The sequence below is a fragment of the Lagenorhynchus albirostris genome, chromosome 6, assembly GCF_949774975.1.
Source record: "Lagenorhynchus albirostris chromosome 6, mLagAlb1.1, whole genome shotgun sequence".
Classification (NCBI taxonomy): domain Eukaryota; kingdom Metazoa; phylum Chordata; class Mammalia; order Artiodactyla; family Delphinidae; genus Lagenorhynchus; species Lagenorhynchus albirostris.
Window position 1 is genome coordinate 106,039,114 of NC_083100.1, and position 23,963 is coordinate 106,063,076.

General features: G+C 34.4%; 1 protein-coding gene across 1 annotated transcript in view; it reads left to right on the forward strand.

Annotated features, from left to right (window-relative positions):
• The window catches only part of DPP10 (dipeptidyl peptidase like 10), a 648,385-nt gene that overhangs the window by 505,595 nt on the left and 118,827 nt on the right, over positions 1–23,963 (forward strand). Inside the window, exons 6-7 of the mRNA XM_060151528.1 lie at positions 432–484; positions 585–666. Coding sequence (XP_060007511.1) covers positions 432–484; positions 585–666 — 135 coding nt within the window. The remainder of the gene's footprint in view (positions 1–431; positions 485–584; positions 667–23,963) is intronic.

The window sequence follows — 23,963 nt, forward strand, 5'->3', positions numbered from 1 at the left end:
AAAGAAGGAATTTGTTTAAGGTAATTGAAGTATAGACTAGGTAAAAAGAAGTAGTGGATGTTAAGGGTGGGAAAACGTGTAGGACCCAAAATACCAAAACCCTTGAATATCATTGAAGTGGTTTGAACTTTATTTTATAGGCAGTGAGGAATCACTGAATATTTTAAACAAGTTAGCAAAATATTCAGAATCATACTAAATATAGAGTGTGGATTGAATAAGGAATGAGATTGATAGTAGAAAGAAGGATTAGGAGGTTATTACAGTAAGGCTCAGAAAGGGTAATAAACTCCAGAACTAGAATATTTCACATTTTGAATTCTCTCTAAAACCAATTTTAGATTTCCTGGATTTTATCAAAAACATATATACCCATTAAGATGGAGCCTTTATTCCAAACTAGGGTCTATAATGCTTCTTTTTTTTTTCAGATTTTTCATTATTCGTATACTGCTTCATATGTGATTTACAATATACACACTAGGTAAGTTCTTTGATTTTCTGGTTTCCATGAGCAACTGTCCAACTAAATTGTTGATGTAGGTGTTAATTTGTTCATGTAAAAATATTTACCTTTTTTCAAGGGAAGTTTGGGAGTTAAATCCTCCAGAAGTAGAGGACTCCATCTTGCAGTACGCGGCCTGGGGCGTCCAAGGGCAGCAGCTGGTAAGCACAGGCATTGGGATGCACTGAGTACTGTCAGCCAGGGCCCTATGGAAAATGCTTACAGAAGCCACTCGTAAAAATTGTCCTATTATACTGGATGATTTTAATTTACCTTAATATCTTTTATCTAGTATTTTAAGAATATATCAAATAGTACCAGTATAATGTTATCAACTAATTAAAAAGAAAAAAGTTTATAATGTGTGATTAAACTGCTAGTTAATAATAAAACCCAAAGAGATCCAAGAATACTAAGGCCTAGTTCTGTAAAATTTCTGTTACATAATGTTTTATTTATTCTTAAAGCACTGTTCATGGCAAAAATTTAAGATGGAAGTCTACACTTGACAATGTTCTCTTAAGACTTTTTTCTCATATATTTTGGAATTATCACAAACTCAAAAAGAGAGTGATTGATGTATAAAAGCAGTTTGAGCTTCACAATATTCTTGTGTCTCATGGGTTCCTGGATATAGACTTTAAGGGAAAATTGCTCAGGAAGTGGTATTGCTTGCTTGTATGGCTTGAGCATGCTCAAAAGTACTACACATGGCCAAACTGATTTCTAAATTGTTTGTGTGTTTATAAGCTTACTAGCAACAATGTGAGAATCCCCTTTGTTCCATATCCTCACGAACACCTAGTTTTTCCAGACTATTATTTGTTAATAATGACATTATTGCTTCTTCCATTCCAATTTTTCTGCTTTCTAATTTATTAAATTCTTCTTGCACTAGCTACCCTATGAACGTGCCTAGTTATGGTGAGGTAGTTTCTTTTTTTGTGGGAAGATTTTTAAAAATGTATTCTATTATCATTGTAACAGTAAGGTTTAGATTTATTTTTGAATAAGTTTTGGTAATTTATGCATTTCTAAAAGTCCATTTCACCTAAATTTTCAAATTTTTAGCATAATATTTTTATAACTTCTTAGTGTTCTTCTAATCTGAGCATGTGTTGCTGTATTTTTTCTTGTTTCCTAATATTATTTATAAGTATTTTATTTTCATGATCAACTTTGGTTGATATTTATAAATTTCACATTTGTCTTCTCAAAAAGCCAAATTTTAAATTTATTTGATCCTTTCTAGTATAATGTTAGTGTCCTCTTTTTCTGTTCCAATAAAACATGGAAGACTATAGAATTTTCTTTAAATGGTGCTTAATCTTCATCCAACAATTTGATAGTAATACTTTAATAGTATTTAGTTAGAATATTTTAAAAAATTTATTGCATATTCTTATTTCAGGTGTGTTATTTTGCTGTTTGTTTTTAAATTTACAAAAATGTGAAATTGGTTTTGAAGCTAATTTGTAAAGTTCAAAAACAGATCTTTGTAATAGTCACTTAGAAAATGATGACCTAATGACTTAATGTAAACTTTTATAAATGTTTTCCCTGCGATAGGTACAGTGTTTTATATGTGCCTATTGGGTCTATCTTAATACATAATTATGTTTTACGTAATACATAAATTAAAGTTAAATAAGTTAAAGTACATAAGACTTTAACTCCTTAGTAGTGATGGTGGATATATGGTCTTTTTCTTTAGTGTTCTGTAGGTTTTACATTATATAATTTGAACTATGCTTTTAAGAATGAGGGGGGTTAAATGTATTTTAAATACGTCTTTTAGTAAATTGAAATTCTTCATATTCTTATCAATATGTTCATCTTATTTGCCTTTAATAATTCTGATCAACCAACCCTAACCCTAACCTTTAACAGAAGTTAGAATCCTCTAGTTTTGTTTGTTTGCTTGTATTTACTTAGAATTGCTGCTTCAGTAACAGCTGAGTGGGTTGAGGTATGTTTTTTAATTTCCCATGACCATCATTTCATTACGATAATTTAGGAAATATAAATATTTTCCTTAAAAAAGTGCATATTATTAGTTTTATTCCATTTTATAAATCTAAGAAATACTTTCTTAAGCCAATTGGCGAAACAGATATTTCACATCACAGTAAGGCTGTGGAATAATGTACTATAGCTAAACAATGCATCTTTTCATTAAAAAACTTCTGGACCCTGAAATATTCTGGACGTGAATATACCTGAGATAGAGTCTTGGCCAGTGGTTGGTTATGTGACTTTGGCCAAATCATTTTTCCTCTCAGCACCTCATTTTCATCAGTAGTAAAATGAAAGCATTTGACTGTGCTTTTTGACCTCCCTCATATTACATTCTATATAATTCTAAATATTATATTCTATATTTAACTGGGATTATTTAAACCTTAAAGGTTTACCAATAACATTGAGAGAAACATATACAAAGTTGCCAGACATTAGACCTGAAGCTTCTTGAACATCTTTATGGTTACACTTTATAAAGAAATCCTGTATAACACAGTGTATTCACTGCCTTATCCACACTAAATGGTTGAATAATTGATTAAATTATTATGAAGAAAACAAGCCAGTAATTTAAAATGAAAAAATATTGCAATGGTTCAAATACCATAGATTATAGACAGTATATTTGCATTTATCCTGTGTCTATTTTAGACATTTAAAACAATGTGTTTAATATACCTATGTAGGGCTGTCTCTAGATCCATTCCATTATGATATTCCTGAAGAGTGGCAGCAGAAGCTGCCTAAGGTATGCTAGATATGAAGATGCAGGTCTGATTCAGAGAAGTCAAGGATCAGTGTATTGATGGACAGTAGTGAGTGGGCACCAGGAAGTGGGCAGGCGCTGTAGTCCTACTGCTTCACTCTGCTGCTGTCAACAAGAGAGCTGGTCCATTAGGCCAGAGGGAAATTCTAAACACACAAAATGTTAGAACACAGAAACCCAAAATAACTTCGTGTTAGTGTCACTGGAGAGTCCTTAGGAAAAATGTATAAAACTTTGATTAGTTTTAAATGATTCTTTTTCTCCAAGCCTGAGAGCAACCTACACCTGTGCCAAAATAAGTTTTATACCCTAAAGGAAGTAGTATTAGTTGTATGCATTTTCTTTAATGATTCCTATTTGTTATCGATTCCTTATTCTTTAATATATTTGAGAAAATCATAAGAATACTAAAAATTTACAAAAATCATAGATCCTCTCATGGGGGTCATTTTGCAGGTGATTGAATCCTCATCCATTACTTACTAGCTGTTGATTTTGAGACAATTACTTGATCTCTACATGCCTTAGTTTTCTTATCTTTAAAATGGTGACAATAACAGTGCTTTACTAATAATGCTATTCTGGTATTTAATGTATAAATACAAAGCATTTTGAAAAGTATCTAGCATGTAGTATTTTAGAGGTGTTAATTTTTACTGTTTTAAAAAGATTAAAAACAATGTGTCACTTGAATTTTAACTTCTTCAGGAATTTTGGTGTTACTAGTTTTTTTGAGAAATAAGCCTAAGTTCTTTGTCATGGCATTTTCCAAAGGCATTTGGGAAAATTTGGGGATAAGTTCCATTCTTGTTGAGGTTATTTTTTGTGCAAGTGAACATAAATTCAATATAATTAAAGGGTGTATCTCTGCAAATGGCTAACGGTCCATTTCATGGGAATATGACAGGCTTTGTCACTATTTGAAGCCATCAGCAAAAGTCAGCGATATGATTATACCAGAGATGAGCCACTGCAATACTTTAGTTTTGCATTACATTAATCAGAGTCCTGTAGTGTTTATAAACTAAGAACAACTGATTTTTTCATCCTTAATTCTCACTCCCTAATTTTATTTGCTGTAAAATAAATCCTTGGCTATAGAGAAGAAAGGTAAGAGATTGGGCATAATTTATAGATAAAGAGGGTCTGAGTTAGAATTCAAAGGATGGAGAATTTTTTAGTAACACTGGGTGTAGGGGAAAACAGTTTGGTTGTGGCCAACTTTGTGGGAAAAAAACCTGACACAATACAGCATGTATTATTGAGAGAAGGCAGTGAGTAGACCACTTCAGCTTAGCAAATGTTTTATAAAAAGAAATGGTGGATACTGAAGCAGGAAGAATTATGTTAGTCATTCAGTTGAAAAGAATTCTGGTTTAAGAGGGCGTAGCCTTTTTCTTTCCAAAATAACTTCATCTTATAAAAGTTAAAATCACTCATTGTAGAACATTTGAAAAGTCATATAATTATATGAATTCATGTAAATTCATATATAAAAGTTAAATACACCTTATCTATAATTTTACCGTAAGAATTGAAAGCTTCTAAAAGTCAGATGAAGTCTGAGCATAAGAAGGAAAAAACATTTCACTGATTAAAATACACTCTCTTGAATCAGAAAAAACTCAATTCAAACTCAGATTCTGTTTTTTGTGTTGTAACTTATGGAAGGTTGAAAGCTTTAAGTTTAAACTTGCTCATTTTAAAAATGAAAGAAAATCATAACTACTTCCAGTTTTGCTTGAGGTTTAAATGAGATAGGTAATGTGCACAAGTGAAGATTTTCCAGTAAACAGTATTAATAGTGTATATAGCTATATATGTATATGTGTATTCAGAGAGAGAGAGATTGAGAACCTGCCTCAAACAATTATGGGCGCGGTCTGGCCGGCTGGAAACTGATAAGATTGAATATCACAGTCTTGAGCTGCAGTCCTGAGGCCTTCAACTCATTGGATAAAGACCAACTACATTATTCCTTACTTAAAATGAACTGATTGTAAATGTTAATCATATCTGCAAACTGCTTTCACAGCCAGACTAGTATTTGACCAAACAGTCAGGCACCATAACTCAGCCAGATTTACACATAAAATTAGCCATCACAGCATAGTAAGCACTCAATAAGTGACAGCTATTAATTGGATTCCCACTTGTCCTTTCATGTAATAACATAATTCATTCAGAATTTCATCATCTTTCCCCTAAAAATTTTTGCAGCTTATTTTCTAACGTCCCTTCCTCAATTGCTAGCCATTCTAATTCACACCTGCAGAGACATGGTTAGCAATGCCGATCCTTAGCAACTCCCACAAGGTTATGAAATGTCACTGAGATGACACACAATGTCATTGATGTGACACACAAGATGTGACTAAGTTGTCACATCATCTGACTCCTGACAGTTCATCACAGAACAAAGCACAGATGTTTTTCTACCTGGACCAAACTCTGTAATTTCCAGAGGGTGACACAGGGCTGCTTTGTGCTCCGAGTGATTCCCCTTTCTATACCCGTTGTTTTCTTTTCGTCAGAACTCTTTGTCAAATACTTTCCCTCCTCTTCTCTGATAATTTTTCCAGCATTTCTACATCTAAGTGAATTGCTTACTTCTCAAGATTCTAATATTGTTCTATTTTATTTCAAATTTTTACAGTATTTTATATTATTTATTTACATTGCTGTCTTCCACCACTAAACTGTAGTCTTTTCCAGAGCAGACAGAAGAAAGAATATGCTAAATGTCCCTCCTCTCTCTCTTTCTCTCTCTCTCCTTTTATCTCTCTCTCTCTCCCTGCCTCTGTCTTCCCCTCATCTTCCTCCCCCTTCCTTCTTCATAAAATTCATCTTAGCACAAGGCAAAATGTAGATTTAATAAGAAATTAATGAAAGGCTAACAGTTGTTTCCATGGATAATGGGATGCCAAAGAAGGTTTTGAAGATGGCATAATATGAAAAGAAATCATTCCTGAAAAGACAGGTCTGGCAGGAAAGTTTAAAATAGAGTGTAGGTAACTGAGTCCAAAGGCAGAGAGCTAGGTTTAGAGGCCATTAGTATAATCTAGAACTGATTTGATAGATAACAATATATTTAAGAGATGAACACATCAAGTTTTAAACTGAGATCTAAAATTTGCAGTCCAACAATAAAAATTGTCTTATAAATACTTATTCAAGTAAATTAACTTATGCATATATGTATGTTTTTACATATTTTTGCAAATAATCTCATTTTAGACTCTTAATTTATTTAAACCACTTTATTGAGTACAAATAAAAGATTGAGGGCTTCCCTGGTGGCGCAGTGGTTGAGAGTCCGCCTGCCGATGCAGGGGACACGGGTTCGTGCCCCGGTCTGGGAAGATCCCACATACCGCGGAGCGGCTGGGCCCGTGAGCCATGGCCGCTGAGCCTGCGCGTCGGGAGCCTGTGCTCCGCAACGGGAGAGGCCACAACAGTGAGAGGCCCGCGTACCGCAAAAAAAACACAAAAAACAAAAGATTGACACATACAAAAGGCTGTACTTTGCATTGAAAACATACAAAAGACTATAAAACTTGAGATGAAAATAAGTATACACCCATGAAACCATCAGCACCTTCAATGGCATAAACACATCCATCACCTCCAAAAGATGTTTACTGCCCTCTTTAATTTTTTGTGTGATAAGAACACTTAACATAAGGTAGGCTCCTTCTTTAATATTGCTAGTACTTTTTCAGTCTATTCAGGATAAAATAAAATCACCATACCCATTCTTCCGATGGCATAAAGCTTTAAAAATATCCAGTGTGTTACTTAATTTATCACAATTTAGGTGTGTAGAGAAATCACTTTTCTACATTCATTATCTATATTTTTGAAGAACGTAATGTTTAGGTAATTCTCCAAATACAATTTATCAAACTTTCCTATCACCTACATTTTTACTTACTAGAGATTTACCTTAAAATTGTATTAAAATCTTAAGTGATTAGCAATGGTTCATTGCCTCTAGGAGAGTTTCAATTTCTTTGGTGTAACTGCTTAAGTTTTCATTAAGATTTAATGAAAAATTAATTAATTAATTTCATTAATTAATGTAAACATTTTGAACAATTTTATTGACTTTTCCAGGGTGACTTTAACCCTTCTTCGTTTAAAGGCAGATGTTTAAGGTAGCATTTTTCAAACATGTTGCTGAAATCTCATGTCCCCTACTAAAAATCAATATGATTTTGCTTCATATGCCATTGTGTTTTTCTCCAGTATAAAAGTAATCATTTTAATTGTCATTAAGATGTATTCAAGAAATACATGATAAGCATTTGCAAATATAAGATGTACATGTGCATACTCATACACACACTACACACACACATAGTCATATGCACACACATTCACTCCCTGCTGCTGGTGCCATGTACATTTGGAATGAAAGTCTGGGGTTTAGAGTCCTAGCATACCAACATACCAGAGGTGACATAGAAGTAAATAAAGAAAAGCAGCCATTGAGAGTCAAGGTCTATTTCAAGTCAGTTCTTCACTGTGGTGTGTGTGGTATGGTGCTCATTCCTAGGTAGTACATTGGTGCAGGAAAACTGCCGGAAAATTTATACCATAACATCCTCAAGTGTTTGTCATGATGACCTTTTCTCTTATAAATGAATTTGCACCTTTTTTTTCAAACTCCACTTATTTTCATTAGTGGTGATAAATGAAAAACAAGGTTACTTTTTCATTTTACCCAGGACAAAATCTAATGATTATATTTTTAGTTCCAGGAAATAATAAAAGCAATCCTTCTTATTATATTCTAGTATTAGACACACCTAAAGTCTAATGGATCTCACTTCAAGTTTGGAATCAGGAAAATCAACATCAAGAAGCTAATATGTCTTCTATAATCAATATTTTGACTGGGGATAACTGATGAACCATAATAGGATAACTATGTTTGGATTGAACAAAAATACCTTTAAACTATCTCAACCATTTTGACTGATACATTTGCATTGTATTCAGGTGTCTATTTACATTAGTATATCATGCAGGCAAATGTGACAGGAAATACATTCTCATATAAGTAAAATATGGTAACAGTATAAGTGTACACGTGTAAAGAAGAAATATGCAATTACAGTGTACAATTTAAAAGAAAATTAATTTGCCTTGCTGTGCAATATAAATCTTAGTGTCTTGTAATTATTTAAACCGCATATTTATGACTTTTCTACAAAATTCAGATTTCCAAAAGAAATGGAAAATGAAATTACTATCCTTTATAAGCACACATTTCAGATTATTTCCCTCCAATTAAGTGTTGCTTATTTCAATGTAAGGAGAAAACTGAGCAACTTGCATACTGTTAGCTATACTCGTATCGCTTTTAAAGGCTTTGCACAGGCCTTATCAGAAGTCACTTGATAAGTATGTGTTGACTTGACTTTGATGATTGCCTTGGACTGTAAACAAACTCTCTGAAGGCAGGAGCTCAAATTCTGTAATTCTGATAGCATGTATAACTGTATATTGAACTATGGAGTTAGCAGGCATGGGTTTTCCATTGAAAATAATAAAAGAGAAGCTGCTTAGAGAAGATGTTGTAACCTGTGCCAGCATATGCAAATGGAAGATACTTAGATGCTGACAGATGCGAGGCCAGCCCTGACCTAGATTTAGATCTAGAGAGTGATTAGAAATATTGCCAAGCTTTTATCTAGTAATAATAATAATATTAATAATTAAAAAGCAAGAAAAGAAAATCAATTCACTGTATGCTATTTGAGAATGCCTTTTTCCTGTGCTATGTTTGTAGTGTTTTACTCAACATTTAGAAAAATCAAATGGAAACCAATACTGTCATATAAAATACCAGTTTTAATGATGGAATGTCAGAAATGTACTTCTCTCTTCTGGGGGGGAGGTGGTAGTCTTTATCCTGATTTAAAGTGCTTCATTTGGTTTAATCCAGCATGAAATATAAAATTTCATAGAACTTCTAACTAGGTCTTATGAACTTGTTACTTATTACGGGTATAAAAGGCACAATGTCTATTCCAGGAATTCACAGAAAATAGACTTAAAGGTGAGAATACTCACCTTTGGGAACACCTACAACATGGACCTCATCTTGCAGGGGGAATCCTCTCTGAGGTGATGGAGCGGTTTCCTAGAGGAAGTAACCAGCAAGTTGAGTTTTGGAGTTATATACTGGTGCAAGATTTGGACCTTTATTTAAAGGCGTCCCTCTGACTATAAGGAAGCTCTCAATATGAAAAGAAATAGAGTAGACTTGTATGCAATCACATGCTTTAATTCTTTTGTTTATACTTTTAATAACAGAAAACTATAACTTACTATTATTTCCAAATGTGAAAAGATAATAAAGCAAACTAGAAATATAAAATGTGTTAGCAGACTTGTACTAGAAAGAATAACCATAAAAACTCACTGTAATAAAACTCCCTATATTTCCCTTAACTTATATTTAAGCAATTTTGAGTTATTTAGTAATAATGAGGTAAATGCAACAGCCATATCTTTTCCCCTATTTGTTTGTTTTCCAACATAAATAGCAATTTCTGCAGCACTTCTTGTCTCATGCTGCTCCTAACATTGAATTAAATAATATATTGTGGAGTAAGAGCCAGAGAGATTCTAAGATTGCACATTTTTAAACTATAAATCTGGATCATACATAATCCAATGTACTGAATACTTTGGACAGTTCCTGTTAAGCAAACGATTTGAATGGAGTAACAACATAGATGATGATCAGTGAAGGTTTCTAAATATTAGACTCTTTCTGTTTCATTGCAGCTAAGCTTTTGCATATCTATTATTCTTACTTTTAACCATACAGGGTTATCCTACAGTGCTGTCAAGTCATAGTCCTTCAACGGTCTAAATAAAAACTTTAAAAATAAGATTATAGTAGTGTTTTATTGTAAGATGTGACCCATGCTACACAACCCCTGAGGTATAAAGATTCCAATTAGGAAAAGTTCAGTATTCTAGGGATTTACTGTTCTTTAGTAAACGGCATGAAGAGAACTCTCTGAGAGAAACTGTGCTCTGCATTAATTTCAAGATTCCTCATGTCAGAAATAACTCCAGGCATCCTTTACATGGTGTGGTAGAGGAGCTCTCCCCTTGCTTTCCTTCTTAAGAACAACAAAGAAACTGAACATGTGAAAAGAAACTCTATAGTTTGTGATACTTTGAATCGACCACAGCCTAAACTATAGTCTCTGAGAAACATGAAGTAATAATTCTCCAGAGCCAGGAAAAGATTGAAAGCAGATATATACTTTAGTAGATTTCAGAAACTCAGAGAAATAGACAAATTGAAAATTTTAGCTGGTAATTTCAATACTTGTCTTCCGGTTAAAGATAGAACAACTATACAGAAAATCAGTGAGGATATAAAAGATTTGATCGACACAGTCGATCAACATGACATAATTGACATTTACAGAACACTATACCCAAAAATTACAGAATACAGGGCATTTTTAAGTGCTCACACTGGGTCATAAAACAAACCTCAATAAGTATAGAAGAATGAGAATAAAACAGAATATGTTCTTGGACCACAAAGGTATTAAATTAGAAATCAAAAATAAACATAAACTATACACACACATTCTTATTGGACTACGAATATATCCAATAAGAAATATAGTACTATATATCTAGCAATTCTAAATATAGAATTTATCCTGTGGATGTATTGCACATAGATCCAAACACATAAAAAGAAAATTCACTTGAATGTTATTTACAATTTAAAAAGCAGAATAAAAGAATAGAAACAACTTAAGTCATCATTATGAGACTAATAAAATATATTAGGGTGCATAAAATAATAAAATATTAAAAAGCCATTAAAATTAGTATGATTCTTCTACATGTGCAGATATGCAATGCCATCCACTAATAAACGTGAATATAATTAATCAGTATGCTTTCTTTTTAAGTCATTGTAAATTTTTGAGACTTTGGTTCCTTTGGGTCTTATTTCTAAAACCAAGGTGTATTATCTTGGTAGCTCATCCAGTTTTAATCATATGGTTAATAAAACATGTATTAAACAATTCAGTTAGCATGAATTCAGTTCTGGTAGCATTTATTACTCCCAAATGTGATGATCTTCAAGAATTTAGTTAGTAAAATGTAGGAAACATTTTCTATAAAAAAAAAAAATAGCCACTTGAGTTTTTAAAGAATAAGAAGTTTGTCCTTAGAATCTGCTATGTTAGTCACTAGAGAATTCTGTTGGAGTGAAATTAAAGAACGGCTGAGACATTTAAAATCTAGAAGCAGAAGATGATAAATCAAGAAATACTTTGGACAAAACTACAATAGTTATAGCACAATAACATGCAGATAAGGCTAGTCGAATGCATACATTTTTTTTTTTTAATGAGGGAAATAGTGGGTTTGTTTCTTTGGAATCATGATTTTGGCCCACGGGCCCAGCTGCTCCGTGGCATGCGGGATCCTCCCAGACCGGGTCATGAACCCACGTCCCCTGCATCGGCAGGCGGACTCTCAACCACTGCGCCACCAGGGAAGCCCTAAAAATAAAGAGATTTTACAGAAGAAAAAAGTTATTTGAAAAGACTTTGAAGGAAGATCTGATTTATTTGCTCTGGATGTTTGGCTTGTTGTATCAGAGAATCTAAAAGGTGAAGAAAAACAAAATAAGGGATCTGCTGGGACAGAGAAGTGTTGGCTTGGTTGGCCTAGAATGTTATGGTGACTAAATATTTGGTGGATTGTAAACTCTGTTTTTAAGAAAAATATGAAAATTTTGCTCTAAATCAATCAATTAATTCGAGTCAATCCTTGATGTTAAATTTCTCAAGATGAGTTTTATTATTGCTACTGAAGTTTGCTGACAAAAAGTTTACCCATATCTTGGAGAAGTGTTAATGCAATTTGAAAGCTGTGAAAATAATAGATCTTTAAGGATACAAATAATGATACAGTTACCAGTTAATTTTTATTTAAGGTAATAAGACTTATTTTAAATTGCATTTTTAAAAGTTTTAGAATATTTGGCCTGTAAGATGTTCTGATTTTTTTTTTAAATTGTGGTCAACTGTATTTAGGAAACGTTATATAATATTGTGGATTTCAGTGTTTCAAAATGAAATTAGCAAACTTTGAAGGATCCTGAATTGAAAGAAAGAGAGGGAGGGAGGGAGGGAGAAAGGAAGGAAAAGAGAGAGAGAGAGGAAGGAAGGAAGGGAAGGAAGGAAGGAAGGAAGGAAGGAAGGAAGGAAGGAAGGAGGGAAGGGAGGAAGGAAGAAACTAATACTGTTTAATTCAATATTTCTTAGTTGTTTACCCCAAATCAAGGGTCAGCAAACTGTCTGTAAAGGGCCAGATAGTAAATATTTTTGGTTTTGCAGGACAAGAGGCAAAATCAAGAGTATTATGTAAGTTTTAATGTAACAAGGCAGAAAAACACATTGCCAGAAAATTCTATTGAGGTAATTCAAAGTAAAATAACAATTAAATATAATGTTTTATAATACATATCTACCAATAAGAAGAATGAGATTCTTTTTTGTGGGATAACTTTTCACCTAATTAGGATTCCATGTAAGTGTTCCCTCTCATCAAATTAATTACACATGTTGGTCTGCAAAAACCATTCTTAGTTCATGGGCCAGGCTAGATTTTGCTCATGCACCATAATTTACTGAACCCTTCCATAGACCATGAAACTTTTTTTTTCATATAATGCCTATCAGAACTAGTATTTTTATAACTAGTGTTTTAGAATATTACTTTTCTGCATTGAGAGCCAGAGAATGGTAAAGCTGATTGGCATGAGCCTCATATGAAAAGGATTTTTTATAATGGGGTGGAAGAATTATGTTCTAAAGGAACAAAAGGGAGCAATGAGCATCTTGAGGTATGAGATAATAAGCAGGGGTCACTAGAGAGGGTGCCTGGGTAATGATGTCCTCAAGGGAGACCAGGGTTCAGATATGGCAAAGAGGGAGAAGGAACCCTTAGAGAAGTAACAAAGTAGAGGGAAATAGGTTGGTTTTGGAGTGCCAGTTTTCAAATATAGAGTAAAAGGGCATGGAAGGTTGAGTGGGTAAAGGGCCAGGGAGTATTGAGTGTTATTATAGGGATGATGACATGGTGGAAGATAAGTTGTTAGTGACAGTAGTTAAAATCTGGAGATGTCTGATACAAACAGGAATAAATGACATGAGAGATTTCACTGATAAAGTCTGTGTGAGGAAAGTGATCACTAAGCCTGGGGCAAGGAGACTTAATTGCTGCAATGATGGGATCCATGCAAAGCTTGATGGTCTTCTTTGCTTGAACCCTGTGATGAAGGATTCTGGACAGCAGACTTACAGCCTATGCAGCCTAAATGATTTTGAGGAAGTAAATTCTGGGTGTATTTCCTCAATTCTCATTCTCCTCCTCCTCTTTTTCATCTTCCTTCTCCTTCTTACTACTTTTAAATTCCCAGAAAAGTCTTTTATTCAGGGACATTGTTTTGAAAGTTTGTCAAGCCGTCATTTTTTTCACCTTGTCTTATTCCATCCTCCATTTATAAACCCAAGAATGTATGTGCACTGGTGATATTCCCCCTCCCCCTGCCCAGAATCATACTGTTCATTTGCTTCTCAGTCATATTATATCTCTTCAAGAGTTATGATACCAAGTTATCAGTGGAGGATGAATTTGGACTTTCCTATTAAAGCGTCTTGCTATCTGTCTAAACATTGATTTTCTATCTCTATTAGTCTTGGTTTTGTCTATTCTAACATTAAAGTATATGCATCGAACTTGGAAATACACCCACCTCCCACCAAAGGCTAATGTGAAAGAAGTCCATTTTAAGAGCGGGCATATTATTTGTCTACTGTATTAATGCCTGTAGAATCAGGAGACCCATATAGGAAAGGTGTTTGGAGGTTCAGTTTGAGATATCCTATACCTTAGTTGTTAATAACACAATATCATTGACATAATTGAGATTTCATTTCACTTCCTGCTTCTCCAAGAATAGAGGGTAATTATTTAAATTTACTCAAAATGAAATGAAAGATTCTATGATCATGATTAAAAATTTTTCAAGACACTTTATCCATTTTTGTACCTCCACAAATGGACCAATATTATTCTAGTCAGTTTTTAAATAGAACTGCTTTTCAGAATGACTAGTAAATGGATAATTGTTAAGAAAGATCTCATTTTTATCTCCTTATGTTTCCCTCTCTTCTCTCCAGCTCTCCAATAAATCTTTCATATCTATAGTCTGGCTTCATTCACCCTCTAACACACATCTCTTTGCCTTGTCATTTCTCCCCCTATTCCTTCTGCTTTTTTCTATATAGTGTGTTTTCAACATCTGATCATTTAAACCCACCTTTTCTCATGCCATTTCCTCTACTTGAATTTTGTTTTACCTTTCTCTGCCTAGGAAAATCCACCTGAACTTGTAAGTTCAGCCAAAATGTCATGCCTCATCTGAAACCTTTTCTGACCCTCCTATTCCTCAATCAGATTCAAGCTGTCTTGTGTCTTTATTCACATTCTAATAATGCTTTGTGCATCAATATGTCATACAAATACCATGTAGTTTGTTAATTACTTCTTGTTTTTCTTATCTTTCTTATTTTAAACTGTGAATTCATCAACTACAGGGACTAAGACTCAGTCAACATTGTCTCATAGACATGGTGCGTAGTAGGAGTATAGTGAAATTGCAAATGAATAAGTGACCTGTATAACCATCGTTCCTCCATGTGTGCCCCCATACATGTAGCTTGCCATCTTTCTTTCATCTTTAAACTTTCTTCATTAAGAAACAAAAATATTTCAGGTAGTAAATATATATAATTATATGTGTCTTTAAATAATATGAAATGTCTGACATTAGCATTTTTAAAAAGTGGTATCTCACAAGGAAGTCTATTTTCTGTTCAAGGTAGATTTTTTCTGTTTTGTGTGTCAGTGTCTCCCCAAGAAAGAAGAAAATAAAACAAACACAGACAAAAACTGTACTATGTGATGGCAAGTGGATGAGATTTACTAGGGCAGAGATTGCCTTGTAGATGGATTAGTACATAAATCCTAACCAGTACAATTTGCTTAGAATTTTAGTGTAAAGAATTTAGCCTTTACTCTTTATGGAATGCTGAAAGTTTAATTGGACAATGTCGCAGTCAAAGCACTGACAGAAAGGGTCTGTTTTGTCATTTTATTGTATGGATGCAAGTGAGGAGAACTGAAGAGAGGGAAGCAGTGAATAAACTATCGCAAACACCAAACATGAATTAGTAAAAATCAGAAATGACTCTTTCAAACATCCTCTTACATTCTTTCATCAACAAAATAAAAAGTTATTAGGGTATATTGTGTTACAGTTACACGTACATCAGAGATAGGGTTTAATTATACCCCATTGTAGCAGACAGATAACTGAAGCACAAGGAATAATCATTTCTGTAGACTCTCACATGGGGAAAAAGAAGAAGGAGACAACAAGGAAGTATTTCAAGTGCTTTTTGTCCTGCATTTCAAGTTATGCTTGAATTTAAATGACTCTCATCCTCAGTTGATCATTAGCTCAATTAAATTTAACTTTATAAGAACATTAACTAGAATAAACAAATTAATTATGGACATAAGACATTTCATTACTAAGTTGGATTTTTATGATTATTTTACTCATATCCAGTATTTGGGGAGGATACAGTAAAAAATGTTTGGATATTCTTGTATTGAAAAAAACGGCCTGTATTTTTCATTTGTGCCCAGGGACGCCTTGAAATTGCCTGAAGTGGAATAAAGAGTCCAGAGCTGTGGGTAAAATGTGCATGGGAGATAGCCAAGGCTGGTTCCACCTACTGCATTTTTCAATTTGTTTTCTTATCAACATGCCCATAAACTGGAAAGCATTAGGCACAGACACATTGATAAGCATATGAGAATTATGCTTCCAATCTCCCTCAATCCTCAGTCATGGAATCTCTTTTTTAAATTTTGGAGTCTCCATTTGAAATACAAGGAGTTACAATACAAATGTAAAATCAAATTGTTTTAGCATCAGAGAATAAAGTGTATATGCACCATGCTTTTTGCTAATCCTGGGATGGATGAAAGCTGGAAAGAAACGGGTTAATTTAGCTTGCTCCCAACATAAGTGACAGTGAAGGGCTTTCTTACCCATGAGGCTTTGAAGGTTAAGCTGCCGCATGTCACCTGGTAATTAGGATTCCTGGAAGTAAGTGAGAGACATGGATTCACGTTCATTTCAACCGAAAATGAATTCATTAAATATATTTCTGAAAGCTCTCAGAACCAATGAGAAAGTTGGAATTCCAGGACTGGAAAATGAACAGGAGCCAGGAGGGGTCAGGCATTGTTGAACATAGAATTTGTTTAGGAAAATTTGATTACAATGCCACAGGAATCTGTGATTAGGATACTGCAGCTGGCAGCTACATCAGTCTCATAAAGAGCACTGCCAGGATTAGATCCCATGTCTCTTTGATAGAAATCCCATTTTCTACACTTTTGCTTTTATTCTTGTTTCCCATTTCAAGTTCTACTGCTATGACACATTTTGGGCAGTAACATGTCACGCTAAATTAATGTCATCATACATTGGTTTTGTTTTTCTTTACTGGCCATATCTACATTAATTTGTGTGTGCTTGTATTGGAATGCAGCATTAGATTGTAAGATCTCGTCCTTATATTCCCAAAACTTAGTACAGCATCTAGCATGTAAACAGTCCAGATACCTATTTGGTAAATGAGAAAGGACTAGAAAAAAGGGTAATAAGACAAGAGATGGAGTGGTGAAGGAACAATGAAAACGAAGAAAGTGGAGTAGAGGAAGAAATGGGTACACAATGACTAGACAATACCATCCTCTAGCATTCTGACACATATAAATCATCACATTAAAGGTTTTTTTAAAATAATATAAGAATGTTGATTGTCTTCAGTTTGTCACAGTTTATTTCTTGGGGCTCATAAGTATTTTAAATTAATTTTTCAATTATCAAAATGATCAATTTATCATACAGTCTTCTCTTACCCTAAATGAGGTTTAGGGAATGACACAGCCAAGAGATAGTCTGTTGTTACATTTCATTGATTGGAGTTGGTTTTCAATTATCTGTTTGCTTGCTTTTATCTGGTATCCATTTTTCTCCTAAAAAAAAAAATGGATAAAAGGGTCTTTGGAATTGGGGAGTGACTTACATAATTATGAATTTAAGGCAAAAGGATATATTTCACTTCTTTGAGAATGCATAATGTTCTATAAAGGTTTTACGAAATAAGAACTCTTTGAAAGGGTTTCCTGATATGAATAATTGCAAATGTCAAGGGATGAGAGTTCTCTGATAGTGATTCTATCTCTAGAATGTCAGGTACTAGTGCAAAGGTGACATGAATGATTTGAGTGAGTTATTCTATCCCAGAGATGGTTCTGCAGAGAAATGAAAGCAGTACTCTATAACCCACAGATTTATTCAAAGCTAAAATGTCAGAGGTAATCAAACTATGTAACTTGTGCTTATAGCTTTACTTTGCATTACATAAATGGGCTCTCAGAATTTATTACACACTGACAAAGAAACAAAATTTTTATAAAGTTGAATGATATACTGTGGCTTTCAGTAAAATATTGATCATCTTTAAGGTAGCATTTTCAATGAATTATGATTACTGATAAAATTCTGCATAATTTTTTCCTTTTTCTTTAAGTTAACAGAATGCAGCAAATAAGCAGAGCTGATTCTTGTGAACAATCCCATTTTCACAGTGCCCAGAGTAGAAACAGAGCATCATTCATATACCAGAAGACCCCTGATTTGCTCTTTACTAGTGCTACCAAACCAAACTTGGGTCTGCTCACCCACCACACAGCAAAGCTAATCTACTGACACTGGGTTGTGGTGAAGGCAAGTACAGCATTTATTTGCAGGGTGCCAAGCAAGAAGAATGGGTAGTTCATGCTCAAAAGACCCAAACTCCCTGATGGCTTTCAGGGAAGTGCTTTTAAAGACAACATTTGGAGTGAGGGTTGTAGCTTGTGGACTTTCTTCTGATTGGTTGGTGGTGAGGTAACAGGGTTATCTTTCAGGGACCTTAATCATCAACCTTCTGGTTCCAACCAGTCTTGGTTCTATGTGCTTGTGGTCAGCATACAGTTACCATCTTCCACCTGGGTGGGGATCTTAGTTTTTGCATAACAACTCAAAGATATGTGTCAGATTGTTATGTGTATTCCTTAAGAAGGAACTAGGACTCTGTTTTATCCCTAAACTATTGTTTCTTAACTGTTTTTCCTTTGTTTCTTCATTCCCTCACTTCCCTAATTATTAACTGCTTGAGTTTGTTCTTTGTAACTCAGGGAAGTCCTAGGAGACTAAAGCCCTTTTTCTACAAACAAGAAACTGGGGACACAGAAGGGCTTTTATACCCAGGAAGACCCCACAGTGTCCTGCTCAGTTTCACTAGCACTATTCCCCGCCAAGGGTAATTATTATCATAACTTGCAACACAGTTGTTGACTATTACAAATAGCACTGCTATGAGCATTCTCATATATGTTCCTTGATATATTGGGTTCCCATATATGTCCATATATTGGATGTATATCCATATACATTTTTGTTATGGATATATATCCATATACATTTCCTTGGATGGAGTTGCTGAGTTTTACAGTTATGCACATGTTCTGTTTTGGTAAAAACTGTTACATATATTTACAAAGTGATTGTACCAATTCACTCGCCCAGCAGAAGAGATGAAAGTTCCAGTTGCTTTACATCCTTGGCAACATTATTATTGGCTCTCATTTTCACTTTAGCCATTCTAATTGTAAAGTCAAAATACTCTGATTTTTTTTGTCTGCTTATATTCTTTCGTGTTACCAAAAGAATCTGTTATATAAATCAAAATAAGGACCTTTTATTTATAAGTTTACACTTAAGAGTCTTTAAAGCATAATTCCTCCAAGTATTTCCTAGACTGAAATGTAGACTGAAATTTCCTAGACTGAAATATTGCTTAAAAGGGAAAATTTTACTTCAAATCCAATGGAATCATATCCGTTAATGGAATATGGCTTAAATATTTCAAACATTTTTATTTATTTAAAAAATACTTAAATGTCTTATGTATGTGATGGAGTTCAAGGTGGCTTATTGATAAAAAAGTATTATGTACATAATTATGTACTTTAATACTGTCCATATGATAAAATTTTCTTATTTATTGAAAAATGATAACATCTGAATCTAATAATGATGCTAAATCACTGCAAAATCTTTTATGCGTGATTTATTTCCAAAGTAATATTACATGAAATTCACTTTATTAACATATATTTAGTTTAATATAAATTATTTAAGAAATTGATAAGTTGGAATAATTAAAAATTAAAATCTGTTCCTGGTAAAGCAAAAGGCAAAGATTCCACACAAATTTTGGAGCCACTATTGGATCAGGAAGTATGACGAAGTTGGAGTATGGTTAGTGGTCCAGGAGCCAAAAGAAGCAAGGATATGGTTATCTGAATGTTCACATTTATTAGGGCAGGTTGAAAGATGAGAACTGCATAGATTTGAAGGGTATGAAAAAAATATATATATATATACTGCTACTTAGTCACTATTGTTGAAGCTGGCATGCAAAAGCCACTACCAAAGGTTAATGTCTTCCAGTTCCTAACTAGCAGCTTTCTCATATTTGCAGAAAGTAACTAGAACCCATCAAGCAAAGAAGCTGAAAAGACTAGTTTGCAAGGGAATCTTAGAATTGTAGATTTCAGGTTTCTGATGACACAGTAATAGAAGACTATGGCGGGTGGGGGGCAGCTGTGGGGCTGAGTACCAAAAGACAACATTCAGGGCTTCCTTGGTGGCGCAGTGGTTGAGAGTCGGCCTGCCGATGCAGGGGACACGGGTTCGTGCTCCGGTCCGGGAAGATCCCACATGCCGTGGAGCGGCTGGGTCCGCGAGCCATGGCCGCTGAGCCTGCGCGTCTGGAGCCTGTGCTCCGCAACGGAAGAGGCCACAACAGTGAGAGGCCTGTGTACCGCAAAAAAAAAAAAAAAAAAAAAAAAAAAAAAACAACATTCAATGTATATCTGTTGGTGAGATCCCTGCTAGTGTAAGTTTGTATTAGTATTGTCATAGTCTGGTGCACAAAAATGGATTCATGTTGAAATAATTTTCTTGTTTTGTGCCTTTTGTCACTTGACAATATCTCAGTGAAACACCTCCAGGTCAACTCATGTAACACTAATTTATTCTCAAAGCCCGAGTGTTACTACCTGATGTGGATGAATCATAATCCATCCAGGCAAGCACTTTGATAGGTTTTCACTTTGACTCTTCATTTTGGCCATCATAAACACTGCAGAAATAAATATCGCTCTTCGTCATTCTGTACATATTGGTGGTTTTCTGTTTTTGTTTTTCTTACAAGACAAGGTCCCAGATTTGGGATTGCTGATGAGATGGAATATGTTTTGTTTTCAGTTGCCATGTTGCTTTTCAATATGCTTATCACATTTTATATTTTCACAATCAACATAGGAAAGGACCCCTTTCACCACATCCCTGCCAGTAATATATGTTATCTGGGATAGTTTCTTAATTACAACTTTTTCCCAGAAAGCAAGCCACAGTAGAAGGCAACCCAAATACTATCCCAACTTGGCTGTGACTTTGTAGATTCTCTTACACCATTACAACATATGGGGATTTTTGAATGATTTGTAGTTTTCTAATTTAAAATTATCATAAAAATCACTCAAATCAGTGAAGGTGGAATAGCTTTTCAGTAATATTTCAGCTAAAATAGATCTAACATTCAATTATATTTCTGTTCTATTCTGATGTTCTTTTTCAATTAAACTGGCTGAAAGTTCATAAGAGTCTGCTCTTATAAGTTTGTATTAGGCATTGTCTCTGGTTAAATCAGTCACAGTAGGGTAATTTACATTGTAATTGCTCTCAAACCTATAATCCTAATGACTTTTAACCTCAAATGTTCATTTATTGCCATATGTCCATCACAAGTTGGCTGGGGCTGGGGAAGGAGTTTGTACCATACCTCTTCACCCAGCAATCCTGGCTGCTGGGGCATCCATCATCTTAAGCATTACTGGAGTAGCAGCAGGGGAAGAGAAGGCAGAAAGTTGAAAATTGGCTCTTAAAGCCTCCTGCACAGCAACGACACATATTGTGTTTAAGCATTGGTAATGAGTAGTATCAATTAACACATTGATAGAATAATTTCCTGGGTCATTTACTACATATTTCTCAGTTTGTCACAGCATATAGTATTTCAGCTGTCTTCCTGTTGCCTTTCTTGTGACTTTACCAATGTTGAATTATTTTGTAAGTGTACTAAGACCATGGATTTTGAAAAACTGCTTAGTCAGCTTGCTCTATTAGCTGAAAAATTAAGTGGTCAAATAGCTATCCATTTCTATTTGTTATACTGTGTAGGTGGCTTATTGAAGGAATTGATTGATGGCGTCAAAAATATTATGACAGTTTAATCAGTAACATTAGGATAAATGGCATTAGTGTTTGTCGTATTTTCAATGTGATTTAAATCTAGTCGTAGCCCTTGATCATTGCCCTTTGGATCCAGCTTAATTTCATCAATGTGCCAAGATAGTACCTGGGAATATTTGCAGCTCCTATATTGCTAAAGTAGTGGTGAGAGTTTGTGACTATTACTTGAAGCTAATATAATTCAAGGAAAAACTTTGGTAATTTAAAAGGGTTTAAAAGACTATAAATGTATATTTTCATAAAGGCAGCCACTAATTTTTTGTCCACAGAAAAAAGATCTTGTGGATATCCCCTGATATTACAGATTTCAGCAAATGGCATTAAAATTCTGATTCCATATTGCTTGTTCTTTTACATTGAAACAGATGTCAGTTTCATGTGGAGTTTGAACATCATCCAATCTGTTCTTCAAATACAAATGTAATTACTTGTCAATGGTTTTGGTATCCAAAACCATTTATACATCTGCTGAAATCGTGGAGGTTTTATTAATTGTTTTGACTTAGAGTTTGTTCCCTTCAAAAAGCTGAGGATTTGGAACAATATTACATTGGGTTAAGTAACCCTTTTTAGTGTTTTTTAAATATTTATTATTTATTTATTTTTGGCTGTGTTGGGTCTTCGTTGCGGCATGCGGAATCTTCACTGAGGCACGCGGGATCTTTCGTTGGGCTTCTCTCTAGTTGTGGTGTGCGGTTTTCTCTTCTCTAGTCGTGGCGTGCAGGCTCCAGGGTGGGTGGGCTCTGTAGTTGCAGCACGCAGTCTCTCTAGTTGAGGCACTCAAGCTCAGTAGTTGTGGCGCGTGGGCTTAGTTGCTCTGTGGGATCTTAATTCCCTGACCAGGGATCGAACCACTGGACCATCAGGGAAGTCTCAAGTCACCCTTACTTTTGATAATAGTCCCATGTGCTTATGTAGCATGAGTGTGGATGATCTGAATTTCTTTTTACTTACAAGTCCTAGTAGAAGGTTATGGTACAAAAAGAGGATTCCCTCCAAGTAAAGCCGATTTTGTGTGCCTATTTCATATACTGTTTGTGAAAGGCAAAAGGAGGTAGTATACAAAACACATAAAGTTTAAGCCTTAAATGGCTACCATAAAGCTAATACTATTTCTCAGTTATGAGGGGTTGTGAAAGTCATAAAAAAAAAACACTTCCATCCAGTTTTAAGATACCTGAGATATAGTTCTCAAACTTTTGCCTAAGTGGGACCTGCCTACTTTCAATAAGTTTATTTCCTATATTCTTATCACTTGAAAACTTTCTAAATGAAGTGAAAGCAATGAATATCATTTGTTAATACCACCCCCTCTCCTCCTAATAGTACTACCCCTACTGCTATTACTATTCTACTAACTATTCCTAATATATAGTCGTCATAATATAATCAACCCAATAGTCAATAGTTTGGGATAATTTACACCTTGGCTGAAGCTGTAAAGGTTTTGTTTTGAATTAGATTCCGTAGCGCCTGCAAAAAGTGTAAGATTTTTGAACCAGATTATCTTGCGTGAAGTCAGCCCTGCTCCTAGCAATAGCCACATGTGTTACATGTTCTACATTCATCATCTCATTTATTCTTCACATCAGATCTCTAAAGTAGGTGTGAGACATCCACATCTTATAAAAGAGAGGATTGAGATGCAGAAAGGTTAAGCAAATTATCCAAGTTATTTGGATTTTAAATTTAGGCTGCCTGATTATAAACACATGTTTAAACACCTATTATATCTTTTTACTCTCCACCCCCAACAATTCTTATTCTTATTGTCATCCTCACCTGTAATATAAACAACAGGTAGTAGTGGAATGGTTAACTAGATACACTCACTGTTAAGTGCTTGCCAAATCACCAGAATCAAAGTAGAATACCAATCAAATGTTCTGGATATTAAGATTGCCTTCATCATTGAGCACATCAAGGTTTAAAATCTAGGACCTCATGATTAATCACACAATTATTTCAGAAGTTCATGTGTTTGCTCTATCTGCTTTTGTGCAATGATCCTATAGCATGCTGGAACACATGGGCACTAGGCCATCTTTCACCTTCTTAGTAAAATGTCAATCTAAATAGCAATTTGGCTTTCA